The sequence below is a fragment of the Phoxinus phoxinus genome (assembly GCF_949152265.1).
Source record: "Phoxinus phoxinus genome assembly, chromosome: 13".
Taxonomy (NCBI): Eukaryota; Metazoa; Chordata; class Actinopteri; order Cypriniformes; family Leuciscidae; genus Phoxinus; species Phoxinus phoxinus.
The window spans coordinates 2962282-2980969 of NC_136888.1; the positions used below are offsets into that span (position 1 = coordinate 2962282).

The 18688-nt window shown below is 39.3% G+C and overlaps 1 protein-coding gene across 3 annotated transcripts in view; it reads right to left on the minus strand.

Moving 5' to 3' along the window:
* Positions 1 to 18688, minus strand: part of ttll5 (tubulin tyrosine ligase-like family, member 5) — a 169311-nt gene that overhangs the window by 135187 nt on the left and 15436 nt on the right. For all 3 annotated transcript variants that reach the window (XR_013800000.1, XM_079633051.1, XM_079633052.1), the window contains exons 10-12: positions 16003 to 16104; positions 13657 to 13748; positions 11887 to 11994 (exon numbers count right to left, since the gene is read on the minus strand). Coding sequence is in view for 2 of the 3 variants with exons in the window: in XM_079633051.1 (XP_079489177.1) it covers positions 11887 to 11994; positions 13657 to 13748; positions 16003 to 16104 (302 nt within the window). In the remaining variant the exon portion in view is untranslated. The remainder of the gene's footprint in view (positions 1 to 11886; positions 11995 to 13656; positions 13749 to 16002; positions 16105 to 18688) is intronic.

Genomic DNA, 18688 nt, shown 5'->3' on the forward strand with positions numbered 1-18688 from the left:
TATAGGTACTCAAGATTAACATGAGATTGACTGAAACTAAGTATTTTACCCCCCCTTTAAGGCAACAGGTTTACTCAATTTTTTTTAAGTAAGTGAACCGAGGCCAATTATTCAGCCATCATTGAGCATGCCACAAGAAACGATCAAAGAAAGACAAAATAAATATTTTACAATTCATGAAATTTGGCTCCGGCCACAAAAATCATAGAGTGTGCACTTGTATAAAGAAGTATTGAAATGCACTTAAAGACGTGAATAGCCATGACACAAATACGGTCCAACACACACAGAGGCTCATTTCTTCACTAAAGGACGGTTTCTGCTGTGCATGTCAGAGGTGAAGAGCGCCCGATGAAGCTTCATGTTACAGGACTTCATTTACACAGCAGCTGAACAAAGACAAACCCGCCGCTAATTCACATCCAAACAATACGGAGCATATAAAAGAGGGAATGGCCCGCGTGGCTCGGATCCAGGTTGACTCGAGATGAGATGTAAACTGGGGAAACAATGGGGCTGTTCTACTGGAGCCAGTGCTAAAGACCTTTTTCAGCACTGCCTCATTTATTATCCTCCGCATCACTTCCTGCCCCTGCTACCTTATGTGCTTTATTTTATATGTATGACATGGAGATTTCTCATCGTGAGTGTGATACATCCATATACTTTCACACACACACAAGAGGAAAGGATATACAAAGGATACATATATATATATATATATAAAACAAATATAAAGATATTTAGTGGTGCGCCGAAATTTCAGCCAATTTTGTTTCTGTTTTCAGTTGATGCGTGAACATTCAGTAAACATTATTTGTACTGCGCCTGCCATCCAATAATCGCAAAAAGCTTTGTTTTATTACTTTTGATTTGAAATTATTTCTCAGCTTTCAAATTAAAACAAATGTTTTTGTGTCTCTTTAATGTGTGGTGACAGATCGCTGTAGCGCCTCACGTAAACCTCTCATCTTTTCTTCTTTGTTTTGATAAATATATGCACTATATTACATATTCATCATTATTTATCTTATGTCTTATTTATTGTATTTTGAATAATTTGGCAACCTTTTAAATGTTTATATTTCAACAATGATTTGGAGTAGGTGTCATTAAAAAGTTGATATAAAACCCTTCATTATGTGCAATTCATATATTCAACTCAAATATATATATATATATATATATATATATATATATATATATATATATATATATATATATATATATATGTTGTGAATTTGGCCCTTTTCTTTAATTTTATTTCTTTCTTTATTTCCCCATATACATATGTACTACATATCCCACAATCCCAAGTAGACTACACTACTAAATTGAGTACACTACATTACCCATACACCCCCTGGTTAAGGTCTATAAGTAGGCCTCACTTCCTTCCTTTGTTTCTTTTGCATTGGTGAGGTGTGGGTGTTTGGAGACCCAACCATGTCCTTTGAGTCCTTTCCTTAAGATGCGTTAAGTAAGTTTGTTTTGCCAATTGTATTGTTTGAATTTATTTATTTCAATTGTTTGGTTTGAGTATATACATGTTATGTTTGATGAATTATGAGTTTGATTTCCTTTATTGTATCGTTTGTAGTGACTTAAAACCATCTTGTACATCCAATCCATCCTGTCCATCTGTTGGCATCTGTCTATTTACAACGTGTGAATCTGCAATCCATGAACTTTATGCCATGTGAATTACCCAAAACTTAATCATCTTGAACTGAAAATAAAAGAGAGCAAAGGACTGGTATTTGTCCCGTGTTTTAATCAGACACGCCATCAAGTTTCTACAACTCTGACGAACTTTGGGTATTTAACATCTGATATCCTACAAATGGTCCTTCGAGCCGGAGGTAGAAATTTGGTGGAATGGATTACCATGCAAGACCTGCAATCCGACGCAGCCTAAGAAGGAGAAGACCCCCTGCTCGTTTTGCTGATTGTATGGTGAGAGAACGTGCTCCTTCTCACCCTTTCTCACCAACACTAGTTCATCATCACCAAACTGATCATCACCAAACCCAGTATGAAAATCCATCTTCAAGATCTGCACCATGCTCATCTGCTCATCGTGAACAGTCTCAACATGATTTACTCGATATGGATGTTAAACAAGAAATACTTGGACTTAAGGATATGCTTGGTGAGATGATGTCTAGAATGTCACAGTTAGTTGTTTCTTCTAAACATTCTGAATTTTCTGAGTCTTTTGATGAGGCTTCTGATGATGATGAAAATGCCTTTGCTAAAGCATCTATTGTCCAAGAATTGTGTGCATGTATTAAGAAAGCTGAACAGAGATCAACCTGTGAGAAATGTAATTCCTCTACTGTTCCTTCATTGCTTCCATTGAGTAGGCCTAGTTCGTTGCCTCTTCCTCCTTCCTCACTGTTACGTAGTCCACCCCAACATATGCACACACAGGAGATAACACCACAACTACAATCAAGTAGTATGTTACAACCTTCTATTGTTCCATTGGCTCTTGAGCCTTCTAATAGTCATTCCCTTCAAGTGCAAACATCACCAGTGTTGGTACAACCACCTGGTTCACCACAGCCTGGTTTACCATGTAGTCCCTTTTCCCCTTACATAGCTCATACTCAGTTATCCTCACAAGTAACATCAGCACAATTACCACCTCAGCCTCGGTATGCTGTTTCCCAGTATTCACAGCCATTAGGACCATCTTCTAGCTTGGCGATTCCTCATGTATCCTCAGCTAATGTAGGTCCTCATATTCAATCACAGTCTGTAGGTCATGTAGGGAATCCTGTTGTACAACATCCTGCCCCGTACATTCAACCAATTGTTCCCACTAATCAAACAACTGCAATTCCATTTCTTCATCCTTATCCACATTCCCAGCCATATTATGCTTCATATCCTGTTCCTTCCTATCCTACTTCTCGTGTTCAGGGACCTTCCTTTCCTTTCTTGGTGAATGATGACCCCCAAGAATTTGCAATGTTGCAGTTAGCTTTGACAAATTTGTTGCCACTCCATGAGCCAGAACATTACAAATTCCATATCTTGCTGGATCATTTAAAATTTTCGCCAGCTCGTGACCTAGCTTTAGCTTATGCTAACGATCCTAGGCCTTACAGTACGGCTCTTCTGGCATTACAGCAGAAATATGGGCAACCTCACCAATTAGTTTTGAGAGAAATCAAAGCCATTCTAGCTCTCCCCAAGGTGAGACCAGGTGACCGCAGAGCATTTAGCAGCTTCGCACTAAAGGTTCGAGCTTTGGTTGGCATGCTCCAATCTTCGGGCCAAGACCAAGTTAAGTCCGAATTATCCTGTGCTTCTCATGTACAGCAACTACTCAGTAAACTGCCCACAGAGCATGTGACCAACTTTGCCCGTTATGCCCGTACGATCCTAAAGGGTCAAAGCTACAACCTGATTAACTTTTCCGCCTGGCTCCAAGAAGAGGCTGAGTGTCAATCAATGGCTGACCAGGTTAGTGACTTTCCAAAACCACTCCTGAGTAGACCTCAACCAAAGTCCTACGTTAACAATCGAACTGTCTTGTACGGAGTCAATGGAAATTCTGTTGTCCCAAGATCCACAAATAAGCAACCCCAGAATTTGAGAGATGGAGAATGGAGTTCCAAGTATTCATGTGCATTTTGCTCCAGTAGAGATCACTTTATTGGCCTGTGTCCCTCTTTTAAATCTTTAGAAGACACCAGGAAGGATGCATGGATTAGAGAGAACAAAAGATGTTGGAGATGCGGGCTCAACCATCTAGCTGTCAACTGTGACCTGAAAAAACCTTGTCCACAGTGCAAAGGGAGACATCTGGGTATCCTTCATGGAGTTAATTGCCGTGACCAGGATAACGGTACATTCTATCTTAGTCGCCTTGGAGGTTCTGGCAAGGTACTGCTTAAAGTTGTTGAAGTACTTCTCCATTATAAAGGAAGATCCTTGCAAACCTATGCCATCCTGGATGATGGATCAGAACGTACCATGTTGCTACCTCAAGCATCTGATTATTTGGGCCTCAATGGGGTAACTGAGTCTCTAATTGTTAGAACTGTACGTCAAGATACTCTTGCACTTGAAGGCTCTTCTGTAACCTTTGAAATATCCTCCATGGCCAATCCAGAAAAGAAGTATTCCATTTCCAATGCCTTTTCTGCTGCAAGATTGGGGCTGGCAGAACAGACTTACCCTGTTGAGATCTTGCAGAGACGTTTCAGACATCTTCGAGACTTACCCCTTCCAGCCTTTGCTAATGTCCAACCACTTATTCTTATTGGTGCAGACTACCCACACCTGATAAATCCAGTTGATCAGGTGCATTTTGGGCCTCCTAAATCCCCAGCTGCAATTCAGACCAGGTTAGGCTGGGTACTTCAAGGCCCAATACCGATTCCTAACAAAGATGAGATGCAGTGTCTCTTTACCATAGCTAATCCACTAGAAGAACTTCGCCATGATGTGGAGAAATTATGGAAAGTAGACATCCTTCCTTTCAGAAATGAGAAAGTCATTACTAGGTCCAAGCAGGACCAAGAAGCTATGGACTTGTTGGCCTCCAAGTCTAAAAGAATTGATGTGGATGGTGTGCAAAGATATGCCACCCCGTTATTGCGTGCTGCCTCCGCCATGAGGTTACGAGCCTCACCAAATGCAGTTATGTCTTCCCTCAGATGTATTGAGCGACGCCTCCAAAGAGATCCTAAAAATGCTGCTGTGTATGACCAAGAAATTGCTAAGCTGGAGGAGTCCGGTTATGTTTCCAAAGTGGAACTTTCTCATGACTCATCTAATGAATCATGGTATATTCCTCATCATATGGTGGAGCATAACGGGAAAAAAAGAATAGTCTTCAATTGCTCCTATCAATATAAAGGTGTGTCACTTAACAGTCAACTTCTTCCTGGTCCACAACTGGGCCCTTCCTTACCTGCAGCTGAACCTCCGACACCTCCGGTGAAGCCTGCAGCCCAACCCCCGAAGCCTCCAGTGAAGCCTGCAGCCGAATTCCCAAAGCCTCCAGTGAAGCCTGTAGCCGAATTCCCGAAGCCTGCAGCCGAACTTCCAAAACCTCCAGTGAAGCCTGCAGCCGAATTCCCGAAGCCTCCAGTGAAGCCTGCTAGTCCAGATCCTGAGCAAGGTCCAATGTTTCTGAAATTTCCTCCACATGAATGGCCCAAAAATCTAGTATCCAGATCTGCTAGTCCAGATCCTGAGCTCCGCAAACCACTCTTTTGTGGCTTAACACAATTGGATGATTTTGTACTCCCAGATCCTTCCTGTTTCAAATCATGGTCAGAGCTACAGTTTGCAACAAATGAGTTACTGCGACGACATGGGGAGGACCCCTGTGACGCCTCTTCAGTTCAAAACCTTCTTTTGAGACAGTCCCAGCAACAAAGTTTTCCCTCTGAGTACCAGTGTTTAAAGGAAGGAAAGCCCATTGAACCTCAGAGTTGCCTCCTTACACTTTCTCCTGAATTCAATGAAGAAACAGGACTTATTGTAGTGGGTGGTAAGCTCAGACGTGTCGAGGATATGGAACCTGGAATGGTTCACCCAATCGTCCTCGACCCCAAACATCCATTATCCCATTTAATTATCAAGGACTGCGACGAGAAACTTTTCCACCCTGGTCCAGAGAGAGTTTTCTCAGAACTTCGGCGCAATTACTGGATAATTGGAGGGAGACAAGCCGTAAAAAAACATCAGTGGTCTTGTTTACAATGTAGGAAGTGGAGAGCTAAACCATCTATCCCTCAAATGTCTGATCTTCCACTTTCCAAGCTCCGGTTGTTTAAACCTCCCTTTTGGTCCACAGGAATGGACTGTTTTGGTCCCTTCCATGTCAGTATTGGCCGTAGAACGGAGAAGAGATGGGGCATTCCGTTTAAGTGCCAGACAACTCGATGTCTGCATCTTGATTTGTTGAGCAGTTTAGATGTGGACAGCTTTCTAATGGCCCTACGCCGCTTTATATCCAGGAGAGGTAAGCCATATGAGATTATTTGTGATCAAGGAAGTAATTTCCGTGGAGCAGCAAGAGAATTAAAAGAAGCTTTCCAGAACCTTACCACTGAGTTACAAGTCAAGTTGGAAAATCAGCAGATTAAATTCAAGTTTAATCCACCACAAGCCCCTCATTTTGGGGGGTCATGGGAAAGAGAGGTCCGTTCAGTTAAAACAGCTTTGCGAGTGGTACTTGGCAGTCAAACCGTATCAGAGGAAGTCCTACGGACCGTTTTGACAGAAGTTGAAGGAGTGTTAAACTCGAAGCCACTTGGTTACGCCTCTTCAAACATTTTAGACCTTGACCCCATCACTCCAAATCTTCTCCTCATGGGGCGGCGAGATTCTTCTCTACCTCAGGTGATTTATGCCAACACTAAGCTTCTTGGCCGCAGATCTTGGCGCCACAGCCAGGTCCTCGTTGACCAGTTTTGGACCTCCTTTATCCGATATTATTTACCAGGTCAGCAGCTCCGTCAAAAATGGAATCGAGAACAGCCTAATCTAAATGACTCTGCTGTCGTGTTAGTAGTTGATTCTCAACTTCCAAGAGCATCATGGCCCATTGGCAGGGTAGTACGTCTCCTACCTAGTCAGGATGGGCGTGTCAGAGTAGCTGAGATCGTTATTAATGGAAAAACGTATGTACGTCCAGTTGCTAAGTTGATTCCATTACCTGAAATAGATGAGTAATAGCAAATACATCACTGTATTTGGGGGCGGCTGTTGTGAATTTGGCCCTTTTCTTTAATTTTATTTCTTTCTTTATTTCCCCATATACATATGTACTACATATCCCACAATCCCAAGTAGACTACACTACTAAATTGAGTACACTACATTACCCATACACCCCCTGGTTAAGGTCTATAAGTAGGCCTCACTTCCTTCCTTTGTTTCTTTTGCATTGGTGAGGTGTGGGTGTTTGGAGACCCAACCATGTCCTTTGAGTCCTTTCCTTAAGATGCGTTAAGTAAGTTTGTTTTGCCAATTGTATTGTTTGAATTTATTTATTTCAATTGTTTGGTTTGAGTATATACATGTTATGTTTGATGAATTATGAGTTTGATTTCCTTTATTGTATCGTTTGTAGTGACTTAAAACCATCTTGTACATCCAATCCATCCTGTCCATCTGTTGGCATCTGTCTATTTACAACGTGTGAATCTGCAATCCATGAACTTTATGCCATGTGAATTACCCAAAACTTAATCATCTTGAACTGAAAATAAAAGAGAGCAAAGGACTGGTATTTGTCCCGTGTTTTAATCAGACACGCCATCAAGTTTCTACAACTCTGACGAACTTTGGGTATTTAACATCTGATATCCTACAATATATATATATATATATTTATTATGGCATGCAATTCAGGAAATTATTGTATATTCAAATACTTTATTGTTACGTATACCTGCAACATTTCAGCTGTGAATTAATTATTCATTTTAGCAAGATTATGTTGAGTACCTGTCTAGCAATGCATGTTTATGCTGTTTTTCTAAATCTAAACCCTTCAGAACGTCCGCTGTGGGAAATAGTGAGCGTCGATGCTGCCTGGATTTCACAGTGCATTGTGGGATTGCGAACGTTTCCGTGAACTGGACGGATTTTGCGATTGATAATGGCCTTAAAATGGCCGACTCTCTGATCAGTGCTCTCAGATGTGATTGAGACGCACACAAATAAAACAATTTTTAACAGTCACTTGTCGCCACCTACTTTGGTGTAATTGATACAATCTTTATTTATCTTTATCTTTTATTTATTACGTTTTTATTTGAGTGCCGATTATTAAATACATTTCAATATTTTATTGATTATTAAATATACATTATTTTCAGCTCCAGTTTAGAACTAATTTAAACTTATTTCAGTTTTTTGTGTTTTGGTAAAGAAATTTGTGTCAGTGCATTACTAACATTATTTCAATATACCATATTCATAATATGCATACGTTTACACCGTGTCCTAACTACACGCGACGCCACGACGTGCGATAAGAGTCAGAGTCCAGCCGCGACGGCGACACACAACGATTATATTTTAGAAACGGTTTCTATTTTTCTGCAATGTCGCGCTGGAACAACAAACACAAAGTGTGGCAATGATAATCTCAGGCACTGTTTATGTGCTTTAAAAGCGTGTCATGTGACTTTGAATATCATTCAGTGCTCCAGCTTTGTATCTGTAAAAGCAACAATGGATAATTCACCCCAGATCTTGAAATTAAACAAATGGAAACAAGAACATTCAAACTGTGAACAAACAAGTGTATTATTTTGACAAAGATTGTTTTAGTAACTCAGTAGCCTATGTATTTTTAATAATGTTTAAATGGTGTAATATTTGTGAATATGATTATGTACATCTCCATTTTCTTGCGATTGCCGTCAGGATTACTCTCTGGTGCCGTGCACTCGCCGTGAGACTCCGCCCACACACTGTTCTGATTAGCTGTGGGTTTAGAGACTCCGCCCACACGCTGTTCTGATTGGCTGTGGGCTTTGAGACTCCGCCCACACGCTGTTCTGATTGGCTATGGGTTTTGAGACTCCGCCCACACGCTGTTCTGATTGGCTATGGGTTTGGATTGATTTTTACGCATCTCGCACCAGAAGGTTGTGTAAGTTGCTCTTCACAATAATTTAGCTCCAACAATAGAGTTTAGCTCCAAAACACCTGGCCGGAAGATCCCTAAGATCAGCTGGTGCAGGTGCATTTCATCAGGACTGGACGACCCTGATGTAAAAAGTGATTTTATCATATTAAACAGGCCACTTTATTAATTTCACACTGTTTCCATCACATTCCACTGATGCACCTGCATGGGCGGCTCATGTTCAGTCATGTGACACAGTGAAGTGAACCCCTGCCCTCCTCCAGTATCCCATCATGCACCAAAGATGAGGGCATACACTGGGTAAAGATATTCTTTTCATGCAGGTGATCGTCCGATAGCGGAGCAATGCACCTGCGCTGTTATCAGAGATTAAACCAGGAAATATTATGTCTACAGACACGTTACAGAGGAATGACAACACTGCAGCCAACAGAAAGATATAAAACTGAGAGTGTTAATTCAAGTTAAGTCCACACCGATCCTAGCATTTACAACCGTTCACAGACACTGCCCTTCTCTGGAAATACTGGAACGAATAAAGATACGCCATAAAGAGTGAAAAAGTCACCGCTTCTTCAATCTTTTAAATAAGACAATCTGACCTACAACCAGGGCTTCTGACAGAAGTGAATGTCTTGCTTTGTTTTGTTACTTTACATAACACTCATTTGTGTTCAGGTTTGTGAGGGTGATCTGGCACATGAGGAGAAGCCACATCTTTTTTTTTAACTCAATAACTAATAGCTAATCGATAGTTGCTGTCCCCCTGTAATCAATAATTGTATCCCTTAAAACTCATCCTTGATCACCAAAATTACATATTTAAAGTTTTCTCCTTGGAAAAAAATTATTTGGGCCTTAAAATATCTTGAATGTAACTCGACACCCTTGCCTGATTTAATATGCACGGTCCTATAAATATGCAAATGAGCCCCGCCTCCACTCACTCACTCGGCTCAGAGATCCACTGGTTGACGATCACACGTTGATCTGATTGGTTACAAGGTAGTGTGTGACGTCAGAAACACCAGCGATTTCAAACCGTGTTTTTGAGACTGTCTTTGGTTCACTGCAGTTTTAAGCAGAAAATACTCAGCAATGCTGTCCACTTATGAACTTACACATGCTTTGTCTTAAAGCAGATTAAAAACACCACATAGACACATAAACAACATTAAAAGCTGGATTTCACCACAGGGTTAAAAACAGACTTTAACATTCGTTAACTAAATTAGTTAACAGGAATTAACAAGGACTAATACTTCTAAAACACTTATTAATCTTAGTTAAAGTTAATTTCAACATTTACTAATACATTCTTAAAATCAAAAGTTGTATCTGTTAATATTATTTAATAGACCTGAACTTACAATGAACAGTATTTATTTGAATTAACTATCATTTACAAGGATTAATAAATAAGGTTAAATAAATCGGTAAAAGAAGCACTTAGAAGGTTGTGGTTTAAAAATAAACATTCTGACATAAACACTCTGTCAGCTAAACATCAAGTCAGCTACACTGTTTACTTCTGAATATTATATTTTATTCACGGTCATCATTTGTAGTAGCTTATTCCCAAACTGTTTGCTCCAGCGTAGAGTAGCCAAGCTCCAGCCAAGGTCTGAACCTCCCCTGAATCGTCACGCTTATTCACTTGTGGATGTTAACTGAATCTCTAAGTCAGCTACGCGGTTTAATTCTGAATATTATATTTTATTCTGGTGTGCTTAAAGGTACAATATGCAAGATTTTCTGCCGCTAGAGGGCGCTACATTCCAAACAACCAAAGCGTAGTTTGATGACGATGTGAAGGAGCGTGGAATGATGGGAACTGTCGTTTTTAACTCCACCGTGGATGTAAATCAATCTTTTATTTCATTAAAATGAATTAACCGCAATAAAAGTAAGGTTTAATACTAAATTAGTTATCATAGTATTTGTCGAATTCATTGTTTTGATAATACTGCACAGTTTTACAGGTTCTAAACAATTGTTGCATCATTTGCCAAAAGACGGATTAATCTTTATGTATAACACATGCTATATTTATTTACATGGCTATAAACACCAGACGTGATAAACAATGTCAATAAACTAAACACAAGCCTAAAGCAATAATACTTTCCTTACATAAACATAACTATTACCGAATACTACATTTGGAAAATATAAAATTAAGCATGCTGAATTGCAACTTCTATGTGATTTAGGATTATACACTCCACATAACTATCTAAAAGTTTGTCACAGAGTTCTCTTCATTTAGAAAATGTCACACCGATGTTGATCCTGGTTTTATTTCTCTGCTTGTCCCAAATTCTTCTTGGGTCGTTTGGTTGACACGTATGTTTATGGGACTTGTCATTGTCGACAGAACCAGAAGCAATCGGTAAAGAATAACGGGTTCCATAACGACTGCACGAAACAAGCTAACGTTTGTTGCTTGATAGACGCTACAACTACAACGCGCAGTACGAGTGGAAACCGAGGGTAACGCGGATATGATGCCATTGACTGGCGACTCCAGCTCACCCCTGCTCACACGCCCCGCTTCCTCGGTTAAAATCGCAATTTTCTCACGATTTAAAAATAGTTGGAAACATTTGGGATATTGTAAGTAATTAACACTGGCCTTGTGATTTTGGAATGTTTTAATGCAAAAATCTTACATATTATACCTTTAATGTTATCGTTTTCTCAGAGTTTAGGCTACTGTGTAATAGTAGCCTAGGATATTCAGCAACTCAAACATACCAAACCAACAATTACTAAAAAACACACACAAAAACTGATTTTGCACGGGCACTTTGCACTAGTCAACATTAATCAGAGAAGTGATGAATTGAATGTGTCAGTGATTACTCTGGAGGATCATGCGTTTGACCTCATGCAGATTTTAACACCCCATAATCGTTCAGCATGAGAAACATTTGGACTGCATTTCACCTCCAAATACAGTCCGTCATACAGTCAAGTCTGCGTTCTTCTGCTCAAGCACACAGCAGAGATTGTTACGGGATGCTTTATACACTGTGGTTTACAATGATCACACAGTAAAATAATAACGCTGATCTGTGGGATTTAAAACCTTGTTTCAAAAGTACCAACCAGTTACCAGAGTGTTTTTATGCCAGATTTTTTGTAAAAAAACAGCAAAAACAACATTGATGTATAATATAAGCCATCATATTGGCTATCTGCATGCCATAACTTCTAAAATGTTGATTAGCTCATTATATGAGGCGTCTTACCGAAGCAGTTGCACCGATGAGGGACGAACATCTTGCAGGCTGTGGCGATGTGGATCTCAGCACTCAGAACGGCTTTAACTATCAGATCCTCGATCTGACCCATGAGCACTGACACACACAGACAAGCATCAGCTTATTTAAGCATTTATATATTCTCTATATCATGACCACTCACAAAAGCATCAAAAAAGATTCCTCTCATATTATTTTCCATCACTAGTTTTGTAAGTAAACGTAAAGTTTCTCAAGGGAAAGCAAAACTTTTGCATTGTTCCAGAAAAGAGAGAATGCAGAACGTTCTGAAAGCAAACACAATGTCTCTCAGAGGAACATAAAACTTTTATTTGAAAGAATGAAAATATTTTTCCTCCCATCTCATTATAACCATCACCAGTTTTGGATTCGCTTACAAAATTTTGTGAGAGGATGCAACATTGTAAAAAGCAAATGCAAAGTTTCTCAGAAGGCAAAACTTTTTTGACTGAATGAAAAGATCTCTGCATTTTTCCATCTTCATGTTCCCTAAGTAGAATTCAAACAGAAGACTAAGGGCCCTATCTTGCACCCAGCGCAATTGACTTTGTACACGACGCATGTATCATTCCTATTCTGCACCCGCGCACAGCGGACTTTTCCCTCCACAGACGCACATCAGTAAATTAGTGAATGAACTTGCGGTTCAGCGAAAAGAGGAGCGTGTTACGGCGCAAACGTTCTCTGGTGATATTCTGCAGTTTCAGAAAATAACTCCGCCACTGACCAGGAGAAACCCAGTCTAAAGTGGCGCGTTGCGTGTTAGTCATATGCTATTTTAAGGACGCGTGCTTGGCCATTATGTAGCGTGTGAACAACACACACACACACTTTGATTCTCTAATCTAAACGGACGCAGCAGTTTTCATTTTTGCAAATCATACATTATTGCAAGGAAAAATATTAACACACGAGGGAAATCATTGTTGTGTCCGTGAAGATGTGAAAAAAATAGGCATAAATCTAGATTACACATTTACCCAAATTATTATACGCCTGTTTAACCGAAGATAATTTGTGTGGTTTCTTCCATCATCCCCAATGTCACTTCTCTGTGTTTTACGGCCCTGACGAGAGCGTCGGTCTCCTCGGCTGTGAACCGCTCCTGGCGTGCGCCGGCAAACCCGCCGTTATAATAGCAATCCGCCGTTATAATAGCGATCCACCGAGGAACAAGCGCGCCGGCTCTTAAAGGGAATGTGAGAGGACGCTCTGATTGGTTTATTTCACGTTACGCCCAAACCACACCTATGAATAATGAAGCTACTTCAGAACAACACATTTTAGATTTGCGTAGATTTGCACATTTTAGATCTGGGATCCGCCCACAAAGTTACTTGCGTTTCGCGTTTGATACTTGCGTTTCAGATCGTTAAAAATCGGGGCCTAAGTGTTTAAATTGTATGGATTTTTATGTTTTTTTTGTCTAAATTGGTGGATTTGTTTACTTATGATATAATTATTTAATAGCAAATGAGTTGTTAAATAAAATTAAACTTTTTTGACAAAAACGCTTTATTCAAAAAATATCTGACAAAATAAAATTTCAAAAGTGAATCATCTCAAAAATGAAATCCACCATAATGCAAGTCATAAATCCATGACTTATGACACACCATATCATAAATCCAGCGATATGCTTGTGAGGAGGAACAAGCGTGTCAGTCTCCACATGAATGACTAGATTAGTGCTTCTGAATGTCAGATGTGTTAAACGTGCATCTTAGATATACTCACATGTGGTGTCTTTGCCTTCTTGTCTCAAATACCTCAGCATTGCGCTCATGCTCCATTTGTTCCCATAATCCTCTACTTCAGGGTCATCGCAGCTGAAAGGAGGAGAAACCCTGACTGTCAGCACTACAAAAACACTAGTGAGAAATGAGCACAACGTAACAATGTTGACATGATTAGCAAACACAGGGATTAGCTTGTATTTGAAATCACATTCCTGAGCCGTTTAAGTGATTATTTAACTTATTTCTGACAGCTTAGATCGGTTCTCTTTACTGTACATGCATGATGCTTTATGGCATGAGGCTGTCATGGGGCATTAAGGATTATTGTATCATAACCTTACGCACATGTAGATGGAAAGACTTTTCTCACATTGATTTTGGTGTTCAGTAGGTTTAAACACGCTCAAATGTGTCTAGGATCGCAATAATGATCTGCTGATCAACACTTTTAAAATATTAATTATTAAAAATATTAACTGAAAATAAAAACTCCATTAATAGTGCAAAAATATATATTTTGATGATTTATGATTACATGGGCAGAAAACATGTTGAATATTTCAATATATCCATTTTTTCCCATTCATATAGGTGACATTTCAATTCCATTCATACTTTAAAATGCTTTTTAAACTTAAATCAAATTTTTTAAAACGATGCTTTGTCAAGCCAGCATTGAATTCTACTTGCATTTAAATTCAAATTCAGGAACTGATAGTTTAATTGGCTGATAGTGATAGTTTGGCTAGTTTATCTTGAACTCTCTGTACATTACCGGCCAAAAGTTGGGTCTAATTAAGATTGTTTTAATGTTTTATTTTTTAACAGCATATTATACTGATTTCTAGAGGATCATGTGACACTGAAGACTGGAGTAATGATGCTGAAAATTCAGCTTTGATCACAAGAATAAATTACACTTTACTATATATTCACACAGAAAACAGCAGTTTAAATTGTAAAAATGATATTTCACTTTTTTTACTGTATTTTTGATCAAATAATTGCAGCCTTGAGGAGCAAAAGAGACTTTTTAAAAAGTCCTAAAAATGTCAAACTTTTGACCAGTAGTGTATTAATTAATTATTGTATTATTAATTAATTATTTTTGGGGGCTGTTGAATCAAATAGAATATTTGAAATATGAATCTATTTAATTGAGGAAAAACAAAACAGATTTTTGCTGCTTGTTCAATTTGGTTAAATTTAAAAGAGATATAATCCAAAACACTTATTGAACAACTTAAAGGGGTCATGACATGAGAAACCAAATTTGCCTTGATCTTTTGGTATATAAGAGGTCTTTGTACCATTAAAACGTCCTGCAAGTTTCATAGCTTAAGACGTCCTCCCCATTATAAACGAATCATTTATTTAATCAAGCTCTAAATACAGCTCGTTCTGGATCCATGGTAAGAAGTGACGTCACGGTACGAAGTGACGTACCAGCGTTTGCATATGACCGCCTCCGGCAAAAGACAACTACGCTTTAAGCGCAAGACAACTACGCTCATTTCGTATCATTGTCGCGCCCGCGCGCCTCACAAGTGTTCAGTCGACGGACAGCGAGTGGGTCTGTGTACATGGATATTACGATGCCACGCAGATGTGCTGTTCCTGGCTGTGGACAAACAACATCTTTGAATACGCTGCGAAAGATCCAGACGACAGGGAAAAATGGATGCACTTTATTTGTCCCAGTCACGCCAGTGGTAGAGAACAAATCCCGAAATGATGCTGGCTTTGCCAGAAAACTGTTGCTCAAAGATAAGTCCGTGCCGACTATTCTGGGCTCAACGACGACGACGCAAACTGTAAGTAATGTATTTAAATCTGTAAACTACTTTTTAAATACGCTGAATCCGCACAGGTTCTGGCTGGGGGCGTTAATAATTGATGCGTAGGCACTGACGTTAGCCAATCACAACAGTGGGGGTTAGCACTGAACTCTTAAAGGGGAAACACCCCCAAAACAGACTGTTTGAATCAGAGGATGAGAAACAGGGTGGGAAAAGGTCATAAATCACTATATTTTAAAAGTTTTTTGTAAAAAAAAACTATAGTAATACTATAATTGCACCTAAGGGAACATAATAATAAAATAAAAAAACCCATGTCATGACCCCTTTAACAACTTTTATAGTGTACAATCTACATGAATGTGTAAAATAGACAGGGGTAGCAGTCAGCACCCTTTACAATACATTTACATAACATAACTCTGTTTTTCTGTCATTAAAACACCAGCAGAACTGTTGGCACACAGATGCTGCACTTAACAGTAGAGTCTGGAAATATGAATATGCACGCGACGCCACTAGACGTGCTCTCTCTGCTTGCTCACCTGACGTAGTCGCTGCTCTTTTTGTTGACACTGTAGTTGGTCAGATGCATGAACTGGTTCTTGATGTTTGCTGTGGCGTGGTCATACTTCACCGTGGCAAACCTACAACACACATTTAACGGGCTTGTTGAAAAGGATAAAGTACCAAAGCAGTCTTGTGAACACATGTGACGGCTTTAACTCCAGCCACTTATCTATCTAACATTAATGTGACACATAAATGGAGAGTTTCTGAAACAGCCATCCAACTAAAACTAGCAAATCACCATCATCGTCCACCAGCGTTAGGACAAACATGGTCATGATGACTGTACAATGGAAGGCTGATGGATTTATTAAAACCATTTATACTTGGTAAAAGTACATATCAATACCTAGACAACACTGGATTATTATATGTTGTTGTTGGGCTTTTTTCACCTGGAGCATCTGATCATTTAGTAAAGTATCAGCACACACTCCTCAACAACACACACACACGAGTTTAGGAATGTCTAGAATCATAAAACATGAGCAACAGTAATACAGGGATTATGTATTTTTCATAGGCCAAAACTCCTAAACGAGTTGCAGTTTAGCACTTCCTGAAGTCAATGTTTTTTCCGGTTAAATGCCTGAAATGAGGTCTGTGGTGAACAAGCTCAAGATATTTTATTCACGTTTTATTCTATAAATACATCAGTAATGCCACCTTGTGATATTTTAAAGGTTTTAAAGTTTTTTTACTTTCTAACAAGTGTCTAAATGGGACGATAGGTTGTCAGACATTAAACGTCGTCACGGCGAACAGGTAAAGTTGCTTTCACAGCATCGCTGTGTTTATAATCACGCTCTTGCAAACTATTCTAACTCAAATTTTCAGGGGAATTTAAAACAAAAAATAAAGGCGGAAAGAGTTGTTGAAACTTAAAGTCGTCATGAAACAGAAGTTGTGCTGGTCTTTTCTCCTCTATTGTGTCGTATGAGTAAAACGCTTCCGGATCAAGCACACATGTGGGCGGGGCTTGAGTGTGTCTGTGGGGAATTGATTGGATGGTTGTGGTTTGCTATTGGCTGATCTCATGTGAGTGACAGGTTATAGCCCCGCCCTCATCATCAGAGAAGCTACTAATTCTGAGTCAAGATTACCAGGAACAGGTTACTTACAATGAACAATTAACAAAGATGAATAAATGCTGTAACAAATGTATTGCTTTTTGTTAGTTGACGCATTAACTAATGTTCACTAATGTGGCATTTTATCAATGTTTCTGTCATAAAGTCTAATCTGTAAAATCTCCTCATAAACAGTACATAATGGTACAGCGAGAATACCGCATAATACCGCACAACCCATAACAGAACAAGTGGTGTTAAAGGGTTAGTTCACCCAAAAATGTCAATTCTGTCAGTAATTACTCTCCCTCATGTTGTTTCGTTCATCTTCGGGACACGAAGATATTTGTGATTAAATCTGAGAGCCGTCTCACTCCTCCATAGGCTGAACAACATGAGGGAGAGTAATTACTGACAGAATTTACATTTTTGTGTGAACTAACCCTTTAATGTAATCTTAAGTGATTTGTCCTAAAGCGTTTACTAGGAGTGGACGCCACATGTGGAGGAAGAATGTCCTGGCACACAGAGCGCACCTGAACGCCTTCAAAGCTTCTGGGATCTCCGAGATAAAAGTGGACTTGGGAAAGAGCCAGCAGTTGCTGAAAACAAACCCGAGTGTGTCGCTCTGGTAGCGTTTTACACACACCACACCACAATACACTGCTCATCCACTTCACACGGCTTCACTCGGCACGCCATCCAAAAAATCAGAGGATTTGTTTGAGCTTCTCACTCGCATGTCTGAGAAAACGATCTCCTCTCGGTGCCAGAAGCAGGACTCAGAGCAGATCTAGACTGAATGCGTTTCACAGGCGCTCAGTCCAGGGATTCGGAGACACTGGGAGACTTTCCACACAAAACTTTCCCACTACTATTTGTGGCTTGTGTAAAAATTTCATAAAGAGAACCTCTTCAGGTAGAAGAAATCATTTAAAAGAGAATGTGTGTGCTTTAAAATAAAATAAAAATTTGTTTAACAATGTCAGATTTCCTTGGTGCTTTAAATACATAAAAAAAAAAAAAAAAAACTTTTGTCAATGTCCTTCCAGCAATGAGACAATGGAAAGCTTTGTTTGAGGCCTAGATGAGCCGGTCCAACTTTACTGGAAACATCTCTGCTGCCATCTAGTGTTTGTGTTCTTTTACTGTCGTAAAAATCTATTTGGGGGTTTAAAACATCAGCTTAATACACAAAGACAAAGATTTTAAAAAAGCAATTTTGTAGGCTGATTCCCCCCGAACATGTAAAAACTGAGACTCGAAGACCTGGAAATATGTCTGGAACAACAGGCTTTATCAACAACATCTGATCTTTATGAAACCATTAAATAAAATCAGCTATTAAAACTATCAGTCAGAGACAGAAGGACTGGAGGAGATCGTGTGTGACAGGTTTAACAGCAATGTTTTGATCTTTTGTTAAATTTCAGGCCTTAGAAATGTCAGAAATTACAGTATATGACCGTTCAAATCAAAACATTTACCAGTTTAACAATAAGGCAATATCATAATGACAGCTTTATTTTATTTTTTTTAGTTGAGTTTACTTCATGTAAATATGAAGATCAGGGTACAAAGATGACTCCTC